Here is a 25,828-nt window from a genome sequence, read left to right as displayed (position 1 = left end):
CATGCAGCGCTGCAGAAATTTAACCTGCACTCTCCCAAAGTCACTGCAAAGTCAGCTGTGTGCTCTGCCTTCACCAGCCTAAGCAGTGGCATTTTAGAGGGAAAATCAGCCTATCTTTGAAAAGAGGGTCCAAATACCACACCCCCCCCCCTTCATCTGCTGTGTAAACTAACATTATTTCAAAAGGATGCTGTGATAGTAACCACATTGCACATACATACTCAATAGTTTTCAGTGTCTGCTCCAACCACCCTTGGCTGGTGTTCGTGGAATGGATGGGAAAAGAGCTGGTGCTCTCCAGGTCAGGTGTGGGTAAGAGACGAAGCTAAGGGCTCAGCATGAGTCTCTGTGCTAGATTCAACAACTGCGGGATTTGTTCATGCAGTGGCTGCAGGTAATAACTCACTTTTGCTGACCTGCAGTGCGTTGTATGTTGACAGCAGTTAAGAAAAAATGTACAATTGAGTGGTCTTTTATTATGGTACAATCTAGAGAAAAGAACACCCACTGCAAATGCAGAAGAAAATATTACATTGGATCAGAAAGCTTAATTGTTTCATTAAATATCACAGCAACTCGATGCCCTGACATTCCTTGCCCAAATAGGAAGAGCAGAGGATTCAGGTATACAAACAACATCTTGACCAGGATGGTGACATTCACCTCTAAACAAAGTCACAGAGGCTGTAAAGGCAGAAAACAGAATAATAATGGAAGATTTCAGCTGCTCCCATTAAGGCTGAATAAATTGCATAATGGAGCACAGTGCTGGGACTACATTTTAGATACCATAGATGATGGTTTCTTTTAGCACTTTGCCTGATACTTCATGAGAGAAAAAAAAGCAAATCTTGCTTCAGTGCTGAGCAGGGGTAGTTCAAGATGTAACTGTCACAAAGATGCTCTGTTATATTGGGTATAACATTTCAAATTCAATATTCTTGTAGAAATAGAAGAGCCAAGAATCTACCACATTTTGTGTCACAAGGAGAACAATATTAGAATGAGCCTGCTTTCTACAAAGAAATGAGAAGGACAGTCAGGGTAAATGCTTCAGTGGTGTTATGAAGAATGTTTAAATTACCTGATTAGAGGCTTAAAATACACATACAACCAAATAAAAAAGAAAGAAATAGCTCAGCACAGATAAACAACTGAATGAAGAAAGCTGTTAGAAATAGAAATATGCCTTCCACAAAGGTGTACGCTCTGTCCAGACAAAGAAAACACAGTAGAATTGCTGAAAAGTTATTTGCAATACCATCGTCAGGCAGCCAAGTATTTTGAGAGCCTGCTGGTTGAGAGGATGAGAGGCCAGGGATGGAGGAGGTGACACATGCCAGCATTGAAGAAAATGTTCCATGGGGATGCAGGAAGGGGTCACCCTGGTAGACTTCTGTAGCGAGCTGCTGGCTGGAGCTAGGATAAAGCTAAGTAATCTCAGCTGGAAGAAGGAAAGGAGGATCTGCACAGTGTCTTGAGGAAGAGTTGTCTAGTTTTTGCTGAGGAAAGCCATGTCTCTTTGACAGAGTTAAGGAACATGGGGTTCGAAACGAATGAGCCACCGTGCTTTTCAATTTCAAAAAGCTTTGGTGAAGTGTCATGAGACAGAAGACAAGGTATTCCTATAGATCAATAGCTGTTTATAACAGGAAACAAAGGACAAGGCCAGTTTTCACGATGGAAGGAGATTACGAGATCTGCTCACTGTATTTCCAGATCTCTCAGGAAGGGGAGGTGAATGCACGTGCAAAACTTAGTGACAGTACAAAATTATTCGGGGTAATAAAAATGAAGAAAGACCATAAAGAATTGCAAAAGAATCTCAAAGTATTGAGTACTTTAAAAAAAATGACCCTGAAAATTCTGTATCCACACATGCAAAGTAACACGTAGGGAGAAAACCAGCCACCACTACTCACACCAGCATGCCAGCACTGCTCAGGGCAGAAGTGCTGGAGCCTCCATGGGCAGTTCAGTAACAGCATCAGCGAGCATCAGCTCCCACGAGGCAGAGGTCATGGATGCAAACAGAGGCTTGGCAATTATTAGGAAGGGAACGTTGAATGTGCCACTCAGCGTGCCTGTTATGCCTCTGCATTTGTCACGTTCCATGCAGATTTGGTCAACTCAGAACTAGATGAGCCACAGAGAAAGGTGTGTAATGAGCTCTGCAAAGATCAATTAAACAGACGAGGATTCTTCAGCTTAGATAACGTACAGCGGAGCGAAACAGAGTTGAAGTGGAGACAATGAGAGGAGAGGTTTTCATTGCATTTTTAATGACACAAACCAAGAGAATCCAATTGAAGTTACCAGGGTCAGCAGTTAGGTGAGGTGGGAGGATGTGCTTTTTCAGACAATGCATATTTCAGCTATGGAATTCACTTTCACAAGATGCTTCAGATGTGAAAAATATTAGTGGATTAAAATTATTAAATGCTGGGTGTTAAAACATTATTTCTCTGTATGCATGGAAAAAGATCTATCAAGAACCATTGTTCACAATAGTAAAAATAAATCCCCAATATTTTTCTTCAAGTTCCCTAAACTACAGATAGGCAGAAGGACACGCTGTACGTGCTGCATGGGCCTTTTCTTATATATTTTCCCTCAGCATCTGCTACTGGATCTTGTTGAAGGCAGGGTAACATTGATTGAGTGGTCCTTTTGTTTGAGCCAACATGGCCAACTTAATAAGCTTTTTATTTGGGCCATAAGCAAAGAGATGTCTCATCTCGTGATTTCTTACTTACTTTCTTACTTTACAGCTGTGCAGTAAATAAAAAATAATTTTAAAAAATTAACAGACTTACATTAGAGAAGCAGAAAAATCTGAGAATATCTGAGAAATAGTGTGAGCTTGAGGGTACTCAACATTCAAGTGAGGTACATGAATGAAAAATGTCCTTGTTTTGACCTTACTCCTGCCAGGAGGCAGAAGCAAATTGGAAGCTGCTCAGCAGCTCTCATTAATGAAATATTAGTTTCCCTTGGTATTCATTTGCTGCTTAGCATTTTTTCCTTTCCTATACCCGTATTGCGTGATATCAAGTTCTTTATGGTGAGATTTAGAAAGTGGCTGTTGCAATACTTGAGACAATTCAAGTTTCTGAGGTACAAACTCTGGGAAGAGATTAAGTGGATTTAGAGCTTAGGAGGGAAGTAGGAAGAAGTATGTAAGACTTTTAAAGGGAGGACTGGGTTGTTAGCAACACGAGGTCCAAGGGAGGGTAAGGAAGATATTATCCCACCAGTAATGCAGGAAGACCATCTAAGAACGTGTAACAAATGATCCATGTTGGGGAAGGATGCAAGCAAGCCATTGCAAAGCTGCCACAAGAGGAAGGAAGTCAAAGAACACAGCTAATGACTGGCTTTGCCACGACCAGATTTTTTTCCAGGCTTATGAAACCCCACAGGTTTTTCATTTACCTGGTTTCTGGCTCTGCTGGGTATTAACACAACCAGCCAGATGGCCAATGACTTCTCACAAAAGGCCAGCTTCCAGCACTGGTTCGCCTTGATTTCAAAGGGCACGTTGCAAGGGGATGGCACAAGCCTTCGTGGTGTGCACGGTGATGAGGTGTGCACCCGTGAGGGCACGCAGCACTGGGACAGAGCTGGGATTTGGGGCAGGGGGGACCTGCTGCTGTAACACACCAGCACTGTCCCAGCACTGCTCCCAGCACCCACACAATGCAACCCCTGCAAAGGCTTTCACAGCAGCTACGGTGAAGGAGGTTTAGGGGGGCTGGCAAAAGTGAGGGATGCTTAGACTGGAAAGAGAGGGTGAGAGGGAGTTTGTCCTTTTCCAAAGCAGGTAAAAGAGATATGATGCACGAAAAGTGGAGTAAAACTTTGCCCATGGTTTTGTGCAAGAGGCCAAAGCAGACAATCTCTGCGAGCAAAGGCAATATGTACCTCATTCTATGGCTTCCGAGGTGCTTCTCTCCGAGCAGCTTTATGACTACTGGTTGCAAGATGCCTGATACCATTGATGATCCAAAAGGAGCTGATGTGGCGTGGCAAATCTTAAATTCTTTTTCTTTTCTTCTGGTACATTACATTTCTGTTTCTAATGGTTAATCCTTTAGGCTGACTCCTTGAAGTAACATATGTTTGGAAAAGTGGGATTTAATTGTTTTATCTCTGAGGCTGTATCAGAGTACGTAAAAATTGTTGTCCAGTGTTTGTACTATTTGCATCACCATCTAATAGACAGGTTGAACACTCACATGTGCTTTTTTAAGGAACCTGGCAGTGGACCACGGAAATCATCCTTCACTCGCACCTCCTCCAGTTTACATTAGAGAAGCAGGAGGGTTTTGGGGGAAGAGACTGTGAACTAATGCATTACTTCCTTCCCTTGTTTCCTGGGCCACTTGAGAAGAAGGGCAGTGAGACGTACTTCACCTCTGATTTTCCCCAGCCATCGTTCCTCCCCTAAACTTCTCACCACTGTGAGCCTGCATTTTAATGCTTTTTTTTTTTTGCTATTGGAATTTTCACCTCCATGAACTTCAAAAAAATGTAATGCCTGGTATGGGTTTTCCTGTTACGTGCAAACTGTTCAATATATTTTTAAATCTATTTTCAGTGATCTTTAATTACTGTCTATTTTCAGCTTGAAGGAATAGTCACAAACAAGAAGAAATTTCTTATAGACAGTGATTCCCATCTGAAGGATTACTGGACAAGAAGTGATAGATCTATAAGGATCTAGGAATAGTAGAATTGTCTTAGTTAATGTGATTTGTGGCCTATCTTGCCCAATAACAGTACTCAGCAGCAAATATATCAGTAGGATGCATCATAGTTTTACTGTAGGCAGGCATGTAATAGTGTGTACCTCTTTTCAGCTCCCCTAATAGAAGTTGATTTGAACTGATGTATGAGATGACAATTCTGTTTGCAGCTGGATTTCACAGCCACTGTATCTCTCTCTCATTCCTTGTCATGTAGACACTCAAACTGTCCCATCAAGACAGAACAACTTGCAGGGCAAGCAGAAAGGAAAAAAGAGAGAGAAAAAGAAAAAATTAAAACAAGCTTTCAAGGGAGAATGTGCTTATTATAATAAATCACATACTGCCATCCGAAAAAAAAAGGCCTTTTCATTAAAAACTGAAATGTGTATTCCTGTTCGTAGGTGTTTATTTGTTCAGAATATTGAATCCAGGGTAATCCTCTGAGGCATTTGCAGAGGAATGACTGCAGAAGCCAGAGGCTCTAATTCACGAGGGAGTTGTGCGTGAATTAATTCAGATTATCACATATTTGACTTCTAAAAAGTATGGAGAGGAGAAATTACACAGCTAAGTGAGGTAAATGAACCTGTTTTTCCAGTACTCAAGGGCTAATGTTGGTCCTTGAGGGGGTGCACAACAGAAAAGAGCTGTTGGGACACAGCAATTGGGGCAATTTCAGCCTTTGCTCTTGCAAAATAGAGATTTGTGCACGTGCTTTACAAAACTCCCAGTGGAAAGGATAAGCAACCTTTTAAAACAGTGACTTATTTAGTGAGAGGCCTGCAGTGATCCATTTTTTTATGTCCCTCACTGGTTGCTGCTTTGCTTTGGTTGCTGCTGGAGGGAGGCAGCCAGGAGGAAGGTGTGAAGGCTCTGGGTCTGCCCACCACAAAGTGTCTTTCAGTTCTCCTTCTTTCATAAGAGTTTTCTGCACTTAGGGTTGATTTTCAAAGGCGACAGAAGCTGGGTGCCCTCCTGTGTTCCCTTTCCCTTTGAAAAAATCTTCCTGGCTTTCCTCCCAGAGCTCCCTGTGACACAGAAACTAGATGCCATGGGGAGAAACGGTGTCCTGACTTCATGCACTGACTTACCATCGGGCCATGCTCTCTGCACTTTGGCTGCCAGTCTACACCTTTCTCAGCAGTGCCAGTACGTGATCGCACATTTTTACCTTTCTGGCATAGTTATTTTCTCATACTTTATAGTAAGTGATTTAGTTTGATGAGCTTTACGAGTGAAATAAAATACTGCCTTTGCACTTGAAGTCCTACTGACAGTTCTAGTTTTTGCACAAAGCTGGCCCAAGATCAGCTTGCCTCTAAAAAATTCCTCCCAGCCCTCTCTCCCAAAGGAAACTGGATTTTACGAAGCTTGACATATGCCCTATAAACTTTTTCACAGATTTCAGTGTCACAATGATCTTCTCTCCCAGAACATGGTCAAGGAAACGAATGTAATATCATTCATTGCCTTTGATATGATTATCAAAGGCCACTGTTATTTACTGAATGCTTAAATGCAACTCTTGACCTACGAAGTAAGAAGGGCAAATTTGGCTAATGATAGGCAGCCTTGATTATCATATGAAACTTGTAGGAGATGGTATGCTAGACTCACTTGACAGTGCACCACTTGACGAAAGATAATGTCCCTGTGGAACAAAAGAGGATTGTTAGGCCCAATTACCAGTTAGAACCACAGCAATTTCATTCTCTAGATTTTTTTATAAAGTGGGTCTGGAGGTAAAATGCTTCATTTTGGCGAGTGGCTACTACTAACTAACTCGAGTTGAACTTTAAAACTATGCCTAATTTTAAGACCAGGAGCCATTCCTCTTAAGCAGTGCCTTTGTGTCAATAAGTTTATTAACATCCAACTATTAGTAGAGAGATATTTACATAATCCAGAGCACCAAGATCACAATATTGACTCAAATCACTGTTTAAGTGGTAGTCCCCTACCTTTTCTAGGTAGTTCTTGGAGGGCCAAATTTTGAGCTCAGCAACAGCAGATTGAACCACCGTCATTGCAGAGACACAGGAATATTGGCTGGGGCATGGTGTTGTCACTCCCTCTGTTCACAGTACCAAGGGCTCTGCCTTTCAGAAGGCAAAGCGCTTGGCCTGATCTGCCAAGACTTTCCCTCATTCACATTTTTAAAAGTAAAGTGAAACACAGATGTCAGTGAAAATGACGTCCCAGATTTCAGGTGTGCACCTCAGTATATAGTTTAAGTTCAGTCTCAGGGTTGAACAAGGCTATTCTGCTCTTTGCAAAATGGAGTCCTAAAATAATTAAGGAGAAGCTCCCAATGACATTGCCATGTCTCATTACTGCAAAAGCATTTTTTTCCTTATTATGACCTTTCTCACACTTAAAAAAGCCTCCCAAACTTGTAGGTTCTATCAAGTTAGGTAAGAGTAACCTGTTTGGCTGGTATTTTAGAGAACACTTCCTGCAATTTGAAATCCTGTAATTCAGCATCCAACTATGCAAAAATATCTTATATTGGTTTGCACTTCACTACTACCAATCAGCCTGTGAGAAGGCAAACTGATTCCTGGGTTAGCTGACGTGTTAACAAGGGGCTTCAGATAAACCTTGTCTATGGGGCAAGGAAATAGGGAGAAGCAGGCAATTCACAATCCTTGCTTTATTTTTCATTTTGGCATGCTTTGTCTTTCTACTGCAGCTTGCTAGTACAGACACAGAGTAAAATGAAGGCCACACGAGGCACCATTTGAATAGCACAGGAATAATGAACTAGATAAATACTAGGAGTGTCATATTCAAACCACATGGATGCACGCATTAGAAGATGATTCAGTACAAATGAACAGTGCTAGGAATCTTGTCATAAAATCGAGACTCCAAGATAATTTTTTAATTAACTAAAATAGGACTTCCTGTCCTGATCCTCAGTGAAATATGCACATTTCCAAGGTTTATTATCCTGGTTCAGATCCAACAAAGCATTTAAGCACTTGATTATTTTTGAGCACTTGATTTAATCCCCACCACTATCTCCTTTTCCAGAGTAAACCACAAAACAACATAAAACTGATGCTGCTCATTTCTGTGAAATTTAAGGCCAGGCCACAGCTGGTCTGCAACATGTATAAGCTCAAAAATAAAACATTGCAAACAAATGTCATGCAAGGCAATGTTGAGCATGAATGCCTGTTAACATCAAATTTATGTGCACTATAAATTCATACAATAACCACATGTTTTGTAAAAGCCTGAAATATTGCTCTAACGTCAAAGATACTGATGTGAATTCTAGACACCCCTATCTTTTAGCACTGTTTTCCAAGCTAGTGCAAGGCCATACAGCTTACAATATTTCAAAACACAGGAACAACCAACTAAATCCATGGCGGGTCAGAATTTCCAGACTGACAGTTCTCTGTCCCACAAGATTTTCCAGTTTCTGGTAGAGCATTCGGTGGCCAAGATTAAGTCCAAGAGCATTTTGGGGCAGAGAAAAAGCAGTCCTATGCAATCTGGATCATAAGGGTAGCAATAGAGTGATCGAGTCCCTGGGCTGTTCAGTGTCATATGTAAAACAACCTGTTCTGGGTTTTGTTACAGATGCATTTAGTGACTGAGGTGAAAGACACGGAAAAGGTTCTGCATTTAACCGTGCTAATGAATCATGCTTTAACTCAGGTAGCCCGTTAATCTAAGAATCACAGGAGCAAAGTCAAGGGGACTAAATTTGTCTCCAGTGTAATTCTCTGAGCTTTAGGGGAATGTTTCAGCTCTGGGTTTTGGCATGCTTAATCCAACAAAATACATAAAGAAAGACCACCACAGACCACATAAGATTGCATAAGAAGGACAGTGATGGATTGAAAGAGGAACTTATTTCCTTCCTTACCTCCATGGATTTCACTTTTCTTGTGAACCCTTGAGCTTTCTTTCATCCTCCTTCATCCTTCTTGCCTGATCCTTCTTCCATCTTCCCCACTGTCCCCAACTTGGGTTTAAACTGCATTTTAATGACTTCCACAACTTACAATAAAAGGTAGACCAAACAAGTGGGTTTTTACATGAGAGTGTCATCACACATTCTAATTTGTCTTCCTGATAAATCTCCCTAAACTCCCTCAATAGCTGGTGAGGAAAGGAGGGCTGCACCAAAGGAAAGGTCAGAGAGCAGGGGTCTGAAAGTCCCCCTTAGGTGGGGAGAATATTTCCCTTCATTGATTATCTGAGGAATCTGGCTCCCACATCAGTTAAATTTCCAAACATGTTGAAACATCTGTTCCATTTTAGGTATAAATTAGCTCAGTTTTAAAGCATCCGATCAAGCTGATATGAATTTAACTCCAATATACTCAATATGACAAATCTGCCCAGGCTTAAACTAGAAATGGACATCTCTCATCCCAAACTAGTCTTTCATCAGTAAAAATTTGCTCCTAAGATTTGCCCTTACTAGAGGCATGCCTTCACTGACTTCCCTGCCTGGGTTTTGCTCCTCACAGGGCTGACGACCCACACAGAGAGCTCCCACAGCAGCGAGATCGTGCATCGCAGCAGGGCTTGCTGGAGAGCATAGTCACTGCCCCTTCTTTGGGGGGACCCAGGCCAGGGGACACGAAGCCGCAATCCCAGGTCCCTCATGCAGCAAGAATTTCATCAGTGTGAAACTAGTAACCCAAGGGTAGCTTGGTGGCCCGCCACCCTTCCCTGCACTGGGATCATATGGGTGCTCAAACCTGGGCCCAAGCATCCAGATGAAAGCTGAATGGAAAGCAGAGACAAAAAAGTCTTTAGCAACAGGTAACTCAGAAGGGAAGCCATTTCCCTTCTGAGCCTTGGCTGTGAGACCAGGTTTCCTGATGAAGAAAGTGACTGTAGTGACCACAAGCTGCTGGTTTGTTAACCTGTGTGGGTGCAGGTGGGGGTTTGTCCATCCCTCTCTTGTGCCTGCCCCACCAGCTTTGAATCTGTCTGCTAACTTCAGCCAGGCAGTTGCATGTGCCTCTGCACCCGCGCACAGAGAGCAGGGTCCCCAAATGCAGGAGGAGCTTCAGTCCGAGGTGGCTGTGAGTCAGCGGCTGAGAGTCCATCAGGGAGACACCCTGGGGGGAACCACTGTCCCCAAAACTGCCCCTCATTTTGTGGGTCCTGTGCTCACCCTCCCCTAGTACACGGTCCTCAGACATGCTTGGCATCCACTGCAGGTCTGGAGTTCACAGCCCTGGGCACTGGCGAGGTGCTCCCACAGCCAGCTGATCCCCTGGTTTGTGGGTAACATGCTCACTTCAGAAGTTAAAAGGAACGCTGGTGTGAATGGAGTGATGAGCATGCAATTTTTTTCTAGTTTTCCGATCAGAAATATTCACCTGATGGCTGAGGCTAGCACATGGCGACAGAGGGAATAATATCCCAGTCTGAGAAGGCTTCCCATGGGTCTTTAGCTCCACTATTTAACAGGTTTTAATCAATACCAAAGTACTGACAGTCCTACAAGCACACGCTCACGGGAGCTGTGCTTCGATGGGACTGTAACAGCTATGTGGAAAAGCAGGGTTTGCAGTAAATTCTAAATCCCTCCTCCAAGACCCTGTTATGCACGTATTTGTTGACCACGAATATGTTACAAATATTTTTTAGATTTTATATCTACAAGGATGGGTATATGTGGTATTTTTTGTGCCAAGCCCTGAAACCAAGAAGACATTTCTCCAGCTGCAGACACTGATCTGCCTGGGATGTGTTGTGGCCCCAGCTGTGTGTGTCCCAAGCGAGCTCCGAGCGCTCAGGGCCAGGGCATCCCTGCAGCTCCAAGAAGTCCCCTGGAAGAGGAGCCTGTGATATCCTCCAGAGAAGAGCTCTGAGAGTTTAGCCCTTGGCTTTGGAGAGCTGCACAAAGCCGGCAGCTCCTCTAGGACATGCAGTAACAGAACATCTTCAGTCCCAGGTTGGCAGAGACATAAATACCTTCAGACTTTATGCATCTAAATGGTTTTGAGGATGATTCACATAATGAAACTTCCCCTCAATCCCACTTGTAGGTGCTTTTGTTGCTTTGCATCCGCACGCTCAGCATGAACTGCCGTGACGTCTGCAGAGCTGATGTGATTCGCACCAGCAGATTATCCTGAAGTTCATTGGCCAACTGCCTAAACACCTTTGCAGTTATACAGAAACATGTTTAAAGGACTGACAGAGGAGGAAGAGCTCTTTTGTGCAAGGCACCAATGCCCTACATGCAGTCCAAATGCACGCATTCGACATCCCCCTCTCAATAAAAGTGTTCCCCACTCCACAGCAAAAAATCCCCGTGATGTGCATGGATCCCCTTGAACTGCACTCTCACGATATGTGTAAAGAGGTACTGCCCAAGTCCTGTTTTGCTCACTTGCTTTTTATTTGCTAGAACAAATTCAGACTGGGAAAATGGATGCTTTGTTGTGTCCAGACTGAGTTTGCATTACTTGCTTCTCAGCCTAGGACTTGTTGGACACCCCCTGATTTTTATTCGATAAAGAGGATTACCTCCAGACCACACTGCATTCCTGTATTAATGTGTGTGATGCTACTGTCTCTCTTTCAGCTACTTATTGGTGAGATCACCCAGTAAGATCGTTCAGGGGATATATAGGAAAATATGGAAGGAAGTTGTCCCTATTTAGTCTTTGATCCTAAATGTTGCAAAAGTTGATGATCAGGGCAGAGAAGCAGATCTTTGGTAATGGGTCCCATCTGACACCTGAGTCTGAATTTTGTTCATCAGGTCCACGAGGAAAGCAGCAGGGCTCTGGGCACCCACTCTGTTTCAGAAAGGCTAGAGCTGCCCTACAGTTGTTAAGCAAGAGAACTCCCTTGCACATGCTCCATCCAACCCCAAGAGTCCCACATTTACAGCCTTATTTTGGAAAGTAAGTCTGATACTCTAGGAGTTTGGCTTTCCTGGTTCCTGCATCTCAACATGTTGTACCACACAACAGTGATGAGTGAAGGAGTTGTCACCTCTTTATAAGAAAGGACGACTATTTTTTGCCCCTCAAGTGGTTTGAACAGAGCATCTGGCAAATGAGATGCTCTGCAACTATTTCAGTTAACTCTGTGTCATTTAGTAAGTGGTCATGTGTGGTCGTGGCCCTGACTAGAATTTCTCTGTGTGTCCTTTGTGTTAAATTAATTTCCAGGGTCACACTGAGCTTTTAGCTTGGGTGACGAATTGGTGATCTACCTTCACACTGCACTCATCTCATTAGCCTGCAGTCACTGCTCCCTGTGCAAGGCATAGCAGCATTTCTGTGAGGCTCAGATTTCTTCTGTCCCCCCTCCACATACAGCAGGTTTGAATGGCTCTCCTTGCAAACATGCACTGAAAACAATGAAGACCCCTCTTGCACTCCTCACCCTTCATGTGCCAGCCAGAGACAGGTTTCTCTTGGGCTCTGCAGGCATCTTTCCCTGGAGAGAATGGTTGATCATCGTTTCATCTTTCTGATATACAGACAAAGGTAACTCAAGACAAAGATGGGTGTCAGGTAAGTCCCCTGAGCTAATAACTGCCTTGAAATGCCTCTGCAAACACCCCTGGAGAGATGGCATGTGCTGTTCTGTGATGTGGTGCAATGCTGATTTGTTGCACCTACAAAACGTCCTCATAACTGTGTGAAATTGAGTGTGAATAAGCAGTTGAATCGCAGTTCATCAAACATAATTAATCCGAAACAGAGCAGCAGAAATACTCCTTTTATCTTGCCTAAGGGTTGATGATATAAATACAGAGCACCCCAGAATCAAAAAAGTGACTAAGCAGATGCTTGCTAGTCTGTGAATTCCTTTATAATGCAAAAATGGCTTTTATCTCTCACTGTGTATTTTTGAGTGCTCGTCACTGTGCTGCTTGGTGCCTTGATAAATGGCAATAAATATATTTAGCATATGTTTAGTTTATTAAAAAATCCATCTACTGCATGTAATTTGGACACAAAAGAGAAATCATGGAATAATATAACATTTATAAATGTCTGCTATGCAAATCTGGACTGTAACTAGCTCTTTGACCACAATCCCAAAAAAGAAAGGGAAAATAAAAAGGACAAAGTAATTAAAAAAAAGATGATAGAACTCAGGTTGCGTGATCTGCCCTATGAAGACTGTGCCGTTTTCCTAATGGTGCTACATAGGCTTTCCTTTATGCCCACAGAACATAATGCAGCATGGACTCAAGATAAAGTGGGTGAATTTGTTCCAGAAATGGCCTTGTGGGGTGGAGGGAAAAGAGCAAGATCCTCTCTGCTTTTTGTCCAAAAGAGGATGATTTGATCTGAGGGTTACAAACAGACACATCCCTGGCACCGCCTTCACTTTAGCCAGCAGGATGGGCAGACATTGCGCGGAGTATGAGATTTTTGCAGTGAAAATATAGTGGTGCGGCAGTTACCGTGCTTCTGTCCCCAGGTGCCCGGGCATTGCTTGGCCACAGCAGCCAGCAAGTGCAGCCTTGATGCCTCCCTGCCATTGCAGAGTAGACAATGGCTAATGGTCTGGTCCAGACCACAGACCAGATTTAGAGATGAATAACATAATCATATTAAAACTGTTTATACAAGCAGAGGGGCTCAGGTTTTTTCTTTACACTAAGAAAGGCACAGTGAGGATAAGAAAGCTAGGCTTTTAAAATACCTTCAAGGATTTGGACTCCAAGCAGCAGATGTTGAAGGCTGCATATGAGACACAAATCATAACCTGGCATCCCAACCCAGACTATTTAACTACAATAGATCCTTTGCATATTCCAACAATCTCTTGATTCTCTGACCCTTGCATTTTCTATACATTGTCAATTTTAACTGAAAAGTGTACTTTTAAAGGCATGGAAATGTCTTGAAAGTACTTATCTGCAACCTGAAATACCGGTATCTCTCCTAGACCTGGCCTTCAATTGCTACGCAAATGCATCTGTCAGTTTAAATTGCCTCACCATGGCTTTATCATACATGATTTCAAGATGCTGGAGCTGAGACGGTGCCTGTTCTTTCCCATTTGCTGTTTGAGAACATTTGTGTTCATAGTCGAGAAAGAGGTCAGAAAACAAGCACGGGCCTCAAAGACTTCTCAGATTAGCCTGGCAAACACACCTCAGTCCCTGTAGCCCTCAAGGAAGTAGATGTCATTATCATTAACTTCACCATTAGGCCAATTCAGATGACCAGGGATCCATTTACAGACAGGTCAACAGGAAAGAACCTTTCAACAGGAGGCTGAGCCTGAATGCATGCCCCTGCCTTGAGGGTCATTAAATGTGTGTTTGAAACAGTTATGTAAAAGCTCAAGTAACATTTTCTTTTCAGGGCTGCACCCCTGGTTTTGAACCTACGTCATCGAAAGCAGAATCCAGCCCCAAGATGGTCTGCAAGGGAGGGAATAATGCTGCAATAACACAGTCAAGCTCGCTGTCCTGGCAATGAATGCTTATTTCACACTGCTCTCCCAGTGAGTAATGTTTAAAATAAACAAATACTGCAGGGGAGTTGCTGTTAGTGCAATTGTTGGGTTGTATTCTTGTGGCAAGCTTTTTATCATAATAGTGCAGCAGGAGTACAGTGTGTTTGCAAGGCAAGTTTGAGCCAGGGCATAAAAGAACATGAAGTCTGTTAATAAACAATGAACCCTGTGCACATGGGTTTTGCAGTGTGGCTTAAAAAACCAACCCTTCGAAGTACAATAATATGCAAGTGCTATTGAAACAAAACAAAATAGAGAGGTTTAATTGCTAGTCCCTGGGAACGGCAGACATGTTCTCCTCTGGAGAGAGTGGGAACCATGCAAGTGTGATGGCAGCTGCAGCAGCACCTTGGTTGTACAGTGACGCGCCTTTGTGTTCTTTCCACTTGTGCTGCTCCGCACAGGTAGTGGCAATGATAATACAGTTTGCTCATGAGCTATGACGCCTTGAAGGTCTTTCCTTTATCTCAAGACTATTATATAGTCAGGGGGCCAGATCCTCAGCAGGACTCAGGCATGCTGGCATTTCATGGATTTGATGGTGTCATACCATACAGAGGTCTAGAGCTTATCATTATCTTGGGTTTATGAGTTAGCAGCAGCAAATGCCTACATCTTAACCTTCCCAATGTAAGGACACAATAGACTAGAAAGAGGAAGGAAAGCCACGGGCCCATAATTTTGCTGTACAAAGCTCACAGCAGTTCCTAACTTCACTGAATAGGAGCAGTTAATTTCACTGAATTGAAGGGAGATTAGGCCATTGGCCTTAATGGGCAGGACCTCTTCCTACAAAGTACACCCCAGGCCCACCAGGACAGTCTGTGACAATACCAGCACGTATTAGCAGAAAACACTCCTTTTGCCCAACTTGGGAACTGCCTGATGCCAAGCCGGGCGTGTCATCCCAGCTCTTAATCCACCTGTAAGTAAATCACTACCAAGAGTTAGAAAAATGAAACACTTACTTGGTCCAAGACCTATGGAAAATGCAGCAACATAAACAAGCAGGCTGGTCAGTGAGAGCCATTTCAGGACAACGGGAACCTCCCCACTTTCCATGTGAGACCCTGTTGCAGTTTTGCCTCCTACCAGGGCAGTCCTGTTCAGCTCTCCTGCCCTGGCAACATCTGGGCTTCTCTGTGCATCAAATGACAATCTTTCTGGTGAAGCCATGCTAGCAAAGAGGTCCTTGAGACTCCCATTGTTGACACCAGTGAGGTTTCCTGGATTCTGCAGAAAGAAATCCTCTGGAGATTGGCTTCTACAGACGTTGGTGAAATTCACATGTATGTTATGGTTCACTAAGCCCATAGAGACCAACGATACTGCCATAACAGAAGAGCCAATACACAGAAAAGTTTTACTTCCAACTTGATCCACAAAAACCGTGGCTGGGACTGTGCTGACAACTTTAACCACTCCAACTCCAGTAGAAGCCAAGCTGGCAGCTTCGTTGCTCTGGAACCCAACTGACTTCAAAACAGTTGATGCGTAAAATAAAATGTTGGGTTGCCCAGTTGTTTGCACAAAAAAGACTAGAGTGAGTCCTACCAACATTCGGGCCCTCATGTTGTTTTTTGAACGAAACAGGTCCAAGAAACTATACTGATGTTCATCTTTCAGGGAAGACTTGATCACAGTAAGTTCTTCAGTAGCATCTGATGTCTCCCGTAGCCTCTCCAGTACTTTTCTTGCAGCTTCCTCATTATTTTTCATTACAAGAAACCGTGGACTTGGAGGAAGGAAATACATGGCAATAGCCTGCAAAGCACCTAAAGGAATCACAAGGCCGAACATGTACTTCCAGCCATGAGAGACACTGGCAAATGCATAATTTGAAATATAGGCAAAGAGAATGCCTATCACAATCATGAGTTCATTTAATGATACGAGGAGGCCTCTTCTGTGCTGTGGGGCGATCTCAGCAATGTACACACACGTTGCAATTGATGATAATGATATGGAAATACCTATGGCAATCCGTCCCACAATAAGTATCCCATACGATTCATAGGGCAGTAAAATCAGACTCCCCAACACAAGTACAGAAGATGCAATAATAATAGCAAGTCTCCTTCCAAATCGGTCTATCAGGAATCCACCAGTAAGGGATGCAAATAAGGCCCCAAAAAGCAGGGAACTTACAACAATTTCCTGCTCTTTGCAAGAGAGTGCTAATATGCTGCTCATCTGAAGAAGAGCTCCAGAGATAAGGCCCAACTCATAACCCATCAGAAGTCCACTTACGGCAGCAACAGCAGAAGATAGAAATGTAAATGTTCCACAGCCTGAAATAAGAGAAAAAACACAAAATCTTGAAAGTGTGACTTCTGCAACATTCTGACAACTAATAACTTTGTTTGATATATCAGTCCAAAAAAACTTTTTGTAACTTCTAGGCAAAGCAGTTAGGTGCATACAAACCCAGTAGCAGTCGTGACATAAAAGGCTACTTTTGAAAAGAAAAAAAAAAGTTTTTTAATTTATATAAACCTCTCTTTACTTTGAATGCTTTTGGGTTCCTTATCTTCCTGATCAAAAGTCAATAAGGTTTTGATCAGGCCCTAAATAATTAAACCTTTCGCCTTAGAATAACATTGCAAAAGGCAACACTGACAATACAATCTTTTGGTAAGAAAAGAGTTTTTGCCTTGAGATGTTCTCTATGTTTTTCCTGTACTGCACTGAGGAAGCCTTGGGCATCCAACTAGTGTACCATGGGCAAGGAAAACAATAATTTCCCAGCCAAATTGCTTCAACCTTGACTTGAATAAGTAACAAGTTAAGTTTTCCCTTGCCACTTACTAATTCTTTCGCATCACCTGAGGATGCCATGAAAGCTGCTGGTACCAGTGTGTTTATTTTGCCAAATGAAAACTTATCCACTGAGCCCAGGCTGATCCAGATAGCTGGGGTATTCTAGGGACGCCAATCTTTGAGGTACAAATTCATGAACTTTCTGGGCTTTGCTCATCACTAATCTCAGGTTCTTCAGAATATCGGGATCAAATATTTCACATAGTTTATGACAGCCACAATGTCAGGAATAAAAAACAGATGGTGAAAACATAAACCAAATGGAGATTATATGCCTTTGAATGTCCCCTTTAAAACAAACTCATTTTATACAACTGTGATGTGTTGTTTATTGTTACAAGATAGATTTGACTGATTGTATTCTACTAACTGTGAAGCCTTTTGCACCGTAAACCTTGAGGAATATATCAGTTTGTTATTGTTGGTCTTGTTCTTTCTCCCAGCATGATTTTCCTCTCATCATGATGTTGGCTGCCACACAACTAGGAAAAGAGTAAATTGACTTCTGATTTTCCCGTTAGTTGGAGAGATAGGATGTGTCTGAGGAGAGGTAGCTTTTGCAGTATAACAGAGCCCATATTTCAGTTACTTCTCCTCTAACAAGTACTTTCCAGCTTGGCTGGAAAGTGGTATATGGTCTAATTGAAAATGATACATAGACTTTGTTTATTTTTAGCTTATTTTTCTAAGGCATTAAGGCTCTTTGATCACACTGACTGCCTGGAGTTCCTTGCCAATAACTTTTGAGCACATTGGCGAGGATCGTTCCCATTTGACAGAGGATATTGCATTTCTAAAGCAAATCATGAAAAGAGAGGAGGAGGGCAGCCCTAGCAGTATGTCTGCGCTACTCAAATAAACAGTGCCAGAGCCCAGGCCTGGACCCTGGCACGTGGCCACGTATCCTACTAAATTGCTGGCATGGTTGTGCCCCAAGCCACCTCGTGCTCTCCTAACAATGCCCAGAGGCAGTTTGGCTCATGGCGTGAACCCACCATCGCTCCCTGCAGCCACTCGACAGGAAGCTGGGTTATTTTGGAGTGTCAAAGAGTATAACTGTGTGAATATAAGCTGTGCCTCCAGGGTTGGGGAGGTGTGTAAGCCCATTAAGTCTATTAAGATAAGTATTGCCTGTTAGCTCTCCTACCTGGCTCTGGATTCACTCCCTTTGAGCCAAGCAGAAGCCAAGCCACAGCAGCCCCCAGCTACTAAGCGCACCCAGCACGCCTCAGCCCGCTCTGCTTCTGGGCTCGGGTGGCTGGCAAACCAGAGACAGAGAAGAGGCGGGTGAAAAACACATGGTTTTGTTGTGATGGGCCGTAAGGGCATGGGGGAAATGGGAGTATTCTCAGAAGCCTTTCAGAAGGTGGGGGTGGATGGTAGGTTTATTGCGATAGAGGTGGGACAGCTTGAAGAAAATGTCAGAAATGAATTTGCAAAATGCTCCGGTGATGGAACAATCTTTTTTTATATTGTTGTTGTCCATGTCTGTATTATGTCTAAAGCTTTTTCTTCTTTTACATCTGCAGTATCCGAGATCATTGCTCTTATTTTAAACAGGTTAGTGCATGGGTTAGAGCAGGGTCCTGCTGTACTTCCTTCACACACCGCACAGCACTTCAGTGGAAGTCCTACTGACTCCAGTTAAGCTGCTTTGTGCTACATGTGCTCCATCCTCCAATGCATGCATGCAATATTCGTTCTATCATTGCAAAACCTAATTTCGCTGTCCCCTTTATATTTTGACTTGCCTGCTTGCTGTATATTACTAGATCTGGAAAATATACCCTTCCAATGAATCCTGGCTGGAAATCAGGACTGGTAACAACACAGTGTTGTGCTGAATGAATGAGCTTGGGTATCAGAGGATACACTTCTAATCTGATCACAGTGCTCTGCCCAAACTACTGCTCAGTGTTGATATTTGTGCTTTCTTGGATATCTCTCTATTTTGCACCATTGAGTCATGTAGATTTAACCTAAGATTTTGCTTTAATTTATGTATCACAAAGCCAAAAGAGACCATTGTAGTCATCCAGTCTGACACACATGAACAGCACAACATAACCCTTCAGACACATTTAAATGACATTTTATTTGAACTAGGACATTTAAAATATTCAGCTTTGATTTAAAAATCGGTAGTGGTTGAAAGCCAATGGCTCTAAGTCATAAGTTGTCGCAATGGTTAATTGCTTTAACTGCAAATTATCTGTAAATTATTTCTAGACTTAACTTCTGCAGCTTCAGCTTCCAGCCATCAGATCCCATTGTCCATTTGCCTGCACTTGGCTGTGTTCACTAAGTACAAAATTATAGCCTGTCATCAAGTCATCCCACAGACCTCTCTCCTTGATAAGCTACTTAGCCTATGAGGTTTTACAAGTTTACCCATCCCTTAAGTATTCAAAGCCCTGTTCTCCGAACTCTATTGAGATTATTAACTTCTTCAATAAATTGTCAGCTGGACCCAGTGCTCCTGCAGGGGTTGCACAGGTGTGCCAGATAGGAACTTGACATAATTGTCCCACTCCTGGTGGACATTCTCCCCTCTACTCGTCTAAGGATTGTCACAGCCATGTACAGGAACTCATCTGCTGGTTATCCTCCAGGACAACCAATTTCTTTTCTCACTGGGTTCTTTCCAAGGCACTGCCTTTCCTTTAAATATGGCCTGCCTTCTTGCATCCTAGCTAGAAATGCAAATCACTTTACATTTGTCTGTATTAAAACACAGAGGATGGGTTCAACTTGCCTAACTGCAAGAGATCTACAGCATCTCTAGATTTCTTCTGTAACCACTTGGGAAAAATAGGCACTTCTAGGTGTTTGAAGTAGGTCAGATGCCTATTTCTCTCCATTGTCTATAAAAGGAATCTGTGCGGCTTGCTCAGATGCAGATGTCTAAAGTTAGCAGAGAGGAACCCCAGACTGCATATTCACTCGCAGTCAGCAGGCCAAGCCATCCGAATTGCATTCAGCCAGTGACATATCCCATTTAATAATCACACATCACTTTTATCACGCACAAATAATCCGTTATTATCTTCTTCCAAGCAATTGAGAAGAATTGTTAAGTAACAGGGGATAAAAACTGAGTTTAAGGCTCTCCAGCAGAAACACAGCAGCGTGGACAGTGTATCCTATTGATACTTTGAGGTCTGTGCCCTGCATGGCTTTTAATTCTTTAAATGTACGACTGTTAGGTTTGTATGGTTCCAGTTTCTGACTCAAAATGACAGTGCCAAGTCAAATATATTTACGGAGTCCACCATCAGCACTATTCTTTACAATGCAAACTGTGCTCTCCTCAGCTTGTGGTCCTCAGATCAGAGCAACTGAGGTGATTATTTATTTTTAATCCCAGAGGCTGTACAAGCTGGGTGTGGAGCTTGGACACCTGGGAAGTTGCTAGGGAAGCACTCAAGCCCATATATTTCTTGCTTCCCCAAGTACAGCAGCTTGACCAATGTTTCAATTGTTTCTTCAGTTTGTTTTTGCTGGGTCAGCTGGTATCCTTGTTCATGTGTCCAGTGACACATGCCCACAGTAGTCTAGAAAGAGCAGAGGGCTGTAACTAAAGCAGACCCCTGAATGAAAAGCAGATTCTGATGTGATGCAGAGGGAGACACATTGTCTTTCTGCATTAGCAGCAGCAAACTTAGCAGTTAACTTGGTGTCTCTTGTCCCTCACAGGCACTATTCTGCTGAGAAAAATCCTTGTGTCACTGTGAGGTTTTGTTGTAACTGGTGTACCGAAGACTTGCCTGCTCAGAACTGTCTGCTGAGTTAAACCCTGAAATCTCTGCTCACTTTTCCTTCATGGTCTTCCTCCAGACAAAATTCCCTCTGACTTCAGCACATGTTTTGCTTTAACATTTCCAGATAAAGCATGTTGCAGTAGTTGTACTCACAATCCTTTTAAGTGTCACTTTTAATGATGTTGCTGGCAGTTCTTAGGCATTCCTTCTTTTAAAAAAAAGCTTCTTAAGTTGTATATTCCTCTTATTTTTATGAGATGCCTGCAAAATACATGGCAGTGTGCAGCCCAGAGGAATAAAATATTTTAATGATGGCTTCCAGAGAAATTTCTCCTTCTGCCTGCAACAAACACCACAGCTAACGAGTGTGTGGCTGGTATGTGACAAGTGATTGGAAAGTCTATTCTCTGGTTTACCCATGTAAACGAAATGGTTTCTCACAACTGTTACTCAGGTCACTGAGCAGCACTACTTGGCAAACAAACTTATCTTTAAGAACATTTGCTGGAAATGTTTATGCTTGGTTCCTGAAAAGGAGATCAAGCACAATTGCAGTATAGCACAGTGTGCTGCTGATGAGACTGGTTGGGGCCAAGTAGTAAGGGTGTGCCCCTTTACTTATTTTCAAGCACATATTTGGGAAAATGCAGTCCTTCCAAAGGCAAAATATTTGGTCTGTGCATGTATTTTATGGTCATTACGGATAAATGGTCTGTGCCAGGGAAGATCTGCAAGCAGGCTGAGCTGGGAAACACTACTCTTTCCCCACTTCATGTGCCTGGGAGCCCTTTCCAGCTCACCTTGGCAGTACCACACTCCACATTAGTCCAGATACTGAGATTTTTATGATGTAGTTTTTCTTTCCTTTCTCCCAAGGGAACATGCAGTGTGCATACAGAAAACTAGTGGGGTGGAGCGGGGGGGAGATTACTTCTTTGTGTGACCTGTGCAAACACATCTAATTTGATAGGAGGGGACTCGACAGTCTCTTCCAACATGGTGCTTTCTTCTGTTGACTTCGATTGAATCTGAGGTGAGAAATTTCTCAATTTGGGAGGGAAGGAAGGTATTTTACTGGAAGGTCAAATAGATGTTCTTTAAATCCTTGGGGATTCTTTGATCTATTTAGACATTTGGAAGGTGAAATCAAGCTCTGTCAGCCCGTGGTTGATAAGCACAGGTTAGAAGATGAGTTGAGTGCATCGCATAGATACGAATCCACAGCATGGAATCTCCCTTTTTCAATAAAACAAGGCATCTACTTTTATCCATGATAAACTTTAAAACTACAGCATCTGTATCTGAAAATCTTAAACTATCTTTAACAACATATTTCTTCTTCATCTGAGTGCTGTCTGGCTTACAAAAAGTTTGCCTTTACAGGGAAATAGTTTTTAAAATTCCCCAAATTGTCTTTAGAGGAGCATTTTGCTAAAATGTATAGTGTGTGGATCACATGGTTTTGTAGGATAAATATTTAATGGCATGTGTTGGGAATTGCTGCATAATTAAATCATGGTTTTGCTTCTCATAAAAGGTTATTATCCCATTTTTATGCCATCATGATCTTTGCTGCACTGTCACAGTCATCTTCTCTGTCTCATGCAGTTGGCTGGTGTAGAGATATATGTTACCCTGTTGATCTATTCTAATGCCTGAGGTTTCTTTAGATCCAGTAGCTGCTTAATACGTGCATTTCTCCTATTTGCTAGGATACATCTGATCTAACTGTCCGTCTAGAAGTCTGGCATAGGATCTAAAACAGTTACCCGACAAGACCCTATGGGATGAAACAAATGGTGGCTTTGGGACAAAATTATGTTGCAAGCAGAGCTGGAAAATCTCAGAAAATATTAATTTACCCAAAAATAGTGTCAGGGCCTTGTGGGATCATGACCATTTGACAAATGTGACTCCTCCCACCCAAGTGTGAAAGGCAAAACCAAAACAAATATTTTGTAAATTGAACTGAAAAAGAAGGCAGAAGGAAGCTAATGTATCACACATTTTCACACATCTAAATTCCTGTGATGGTGGGAAGCATTGTATACTTTGTACAGCATAAGCCTGATGAATGTATTGTGTGAGTGACATTTGAATTTCATGAAAAAAGCCCCCTGGCACTGATGGAAAGACAGGGAACGCAGATCCTGGCCACCTCTCTAGTCTCTTCTAGTGCTCTGGCATGTATTTTCATGATGTCAACAGACAGCCTGGCGCTTCATCACACTAAATGGATTTGGGTTTTATTTTGTTATTTTCCAGTAAGAATCGACAAGTTCTTTTAAATCCTGGCTAGGTAATTACAAATTCCTCAGGTTACTGCTTTAATTTCTGAGGGTAAGGACAAGTGTGTAATTTGTACATACTCTGCTAGCCATAACCCTTGTGCTGCAGTGAACTTTGCTGTCTGTTTATTGTAACTGCTGTGCTTCCCTTTGATAACACTATCCTATAACCGTCTGCATTGCTCCCCCCATACCCTAAGGTAATGTTAAGTATGTCTGCACACTGACTGGCTTTCTGTTCTTGATTAACCTCTGCTTCCTCTGCTTCCAAGTATCAGTAGATGTTGCTGGACTGATTGCTCTTGCACTCCAACAAAGCATTTGTGCCTGTGGTATCTGAACACACATGGGTTCGTCAGTTCATTCATTTTTAAGTGACCAAAACCTGCTCAGGACACAGTAATTTCTGGTTTACATAGTAATTTCTGGTTTACAGTCATGCTTTCCTGTTTGGGTAAAGCTGTCTTGTGGGTGAGAAATGTCACAATCATGGGTCATTTGCCCCTTGATCTTATCATTAGTGAAAGAGACTCAAGATGCAAAACCATGCTGTAACTTAGAAAAACTGGCTGGGGTAGGACAGCAGAGGTGAGGAGCTATGGAATTCAGCTTCAGCACTCATATACCTTTGCATAAGACATTATACACTTGATTTTCCAGGGTGTCAGCACAGAAACCCTGTTTCTTCAGGAAATACTAGGGGAGAAAAGACAGGAGGGAGTCCCTGTCCCCCCACCCTGTACTTTCCCCCTGCATGAGCAGGTGCAATGCTTGCCTGGCCTCCCTCCACTTCAGTGACAAGGGCTGAACTGCTCCCGAGCATGCAAGGACCGGAGCACTGTTGTTATCTTAGACGGCAGCAGGTTCTCCGATTTTGCAGATGGCTGATCTTCATAAAGGAAAGGGATTTACACAACAGACAGCACATGCATGAACAGTAGGACTGAGGCCTTTTGGGAGAAGTATCACATAAACCTTCATTCAAAATTCAAGCCGGCATTTCCCTTCCTGACTCACATTTTCCCCTCTCGCGCTTTTAGAAATCGAGACAGCGTGCCCCGAGAGTCCCTTGGCTTTGCGGGGCTGCTTTCCCCCAGCCCCGGGCATTAGCTTCGCGGGCACGCTGCTGCTGGCTAACAGCTGGCATTCAGCTCCTGCCGCTTTACCTGCTGCTGCCGGGAGCTTGCGGAGGTGGCGACGGCTGCTGCGGCGGCTGCTCTCCTCATCCTCCCCTGCTCTCATCGTCTGGCTCTGCTGGCCGAGGTCCTCCGTGCTCTGCCCAGGTGCCATTGCCACCTTCTTTGCACCTTGGGGCAGGAGCACGTCACAGGGCAGCGGTCCTTCCCCGGCCGCCGAGGGGAGAGCAGGTTATTTTCCTCATGGCAACAAGTTGCTGAAGCTGCCTGAAACCAAATGCAAACCACAAAGTGGTTTGTGAACAACTTTGTTGCTATTTCAGAAGGCTTTGCCCTTTGCAGTGACACAGGCTGTTGCTATTCTTGGGAGCCTATTGCAGGCGAGGGGAGGGCCGTCTGTCGGAAGTATTGCTTTTGCCTTTTAACAAATAGTTGGAGACATCAGCCGTCCACGCACAGCTCGATGCACATTCCTTACCCATTAGCTTAGAGGGTCTCTCTCTCTCTCCCCTGCACTCTCTCTTCCCTCTGGTGTTCATACGCACAGGTTTTTAACAGAGAAGGAGCATGGAAGGGGAGGATTCGCAGCATTTGTTGTGTCAGCTAAAGTTAGGGCACTGAGCGCACTCACATGGCATCGCTTCGTTCTTGTAAATTATGAGCAAGTTGCGGTGAGAAATAGCAGAGAGGAAAAAAAGCCATGGCAGCCCTTTGCAGTCTGTGACAGCAGGAGTCAGGATTTTTCACAGCATAGATGCACGTGCTATTTTACAAGCAAATGAAAGGGAAGCCACACTCTCTACCATGACAATTATTTGTGGGAAAATGGAGACTGTCTCAGTTATATCGAGTCAAAGGCTTGATTTTGAGAGCTGTTAAGAGTCACCCCATCCCTACTAGCTTCGGTGGAAGCAATGGCCAGAGGCTGGACCACAGCAGCAGGGAAGGCTACAGCGGGTGCAGGCGAGCTGCCCCATCCTGGTCCTGGTCCTGGTCCTGGTCCTGGTCCTGGTCCCGGTCCTGGTCCTGGTCCCGGTCCTGGTGTGGGAGCCTCCAGGTGCTCTCAGCATACCCGCTGGCCTCAGTAAGGCAAGTTGTCCAAGCTATCCCCAGTGGGAATCGTTGTTGTATAATTTGGCAGAGCTGCAGGCTTCTTATTTGTGGTCTTTCTCTCTTTCATTACTAGCTGTTTTGTCTTGGTTGTTTTTGTTTTAGTACACTGATGTCTGCAGATAGCGTGGGATGGAAGGCAGAGGTGGAAATTTGGTAGCTTTTGCAGTATTTCCAGGACGGAGAATTCCTAAACATTTTTTCCTTAAGTAGAGCAGGCGTGATACACCCTTTATCAGTGTTTGCTTAACAAGAAAATTTGACAAAAGACACTGTAACTGGCCTGTCTGAGAGCTGTGTCACTGTCAGCCTCAGAAGCCTGAGCCTCGGGGATGCCACGGGGCACCAGTTCCAGTGGAGAGGTTTGTTTTGGCAGTGCCTTTGGCATGGAGTTAAATGAATCAGCCTTGCTATGCTCTCATGTGTAACATATTTTCCATGTAAAACGTCTACCTGTCAGGCAGTACGGGATGCTACCAGGG

The 25,828-nt window shown here is 43.4% G+C and overlaps 1 protein-coding gene across 1 annotated transcript in view; it reads right to left on the bottom strand.

The window, feature by feature from the left end:
- SLC2A12 (solute carrier family 2 member 12) overlaps positions 1–24,513 on the bottom strand; it is a 32,605-nt gene extending 8,092 nt beyond the window's left edge. Inside the window, exons 1-2 of the mRNA XM_059835373.1 lie at positions 24,267–24,513; positions 15,200–16,522 (exon numbers count right to left, since the gene is read on the bottom strand). Of these exons, the coding sequence (XP_059691356.1) occupies positions 15,200–16,522; positions 24,267–24,390 (1,447 nt within the window). The 5' untranslated portion in view covers positions 24,391–24,513. The remainder of the gene's footprint in view (positions 1–15,199; positions 16,523–24,266) is intronic.
- Positions 24,514–25,828: the final 1,315 nt, after the last annotated feature.

Source organism: Gavia stellata, chromosome 2 (assembly GCF_030936135.1).
Source record: "Gavia stellata isolate bGavSte3 chromosome 2, bGavSte3.hap2, whole genome shotgun sequence".
Taxonomy (NCBI): domain Eukaryota; kingdom Metazoa; phylum Chordata; class Aves; order Gaviiformes; family Gaviidae; genus Gavia; species Gavia stellata.
This window is presented reverse-complemented; position numbering and strand designations above follow the sequence as displayed.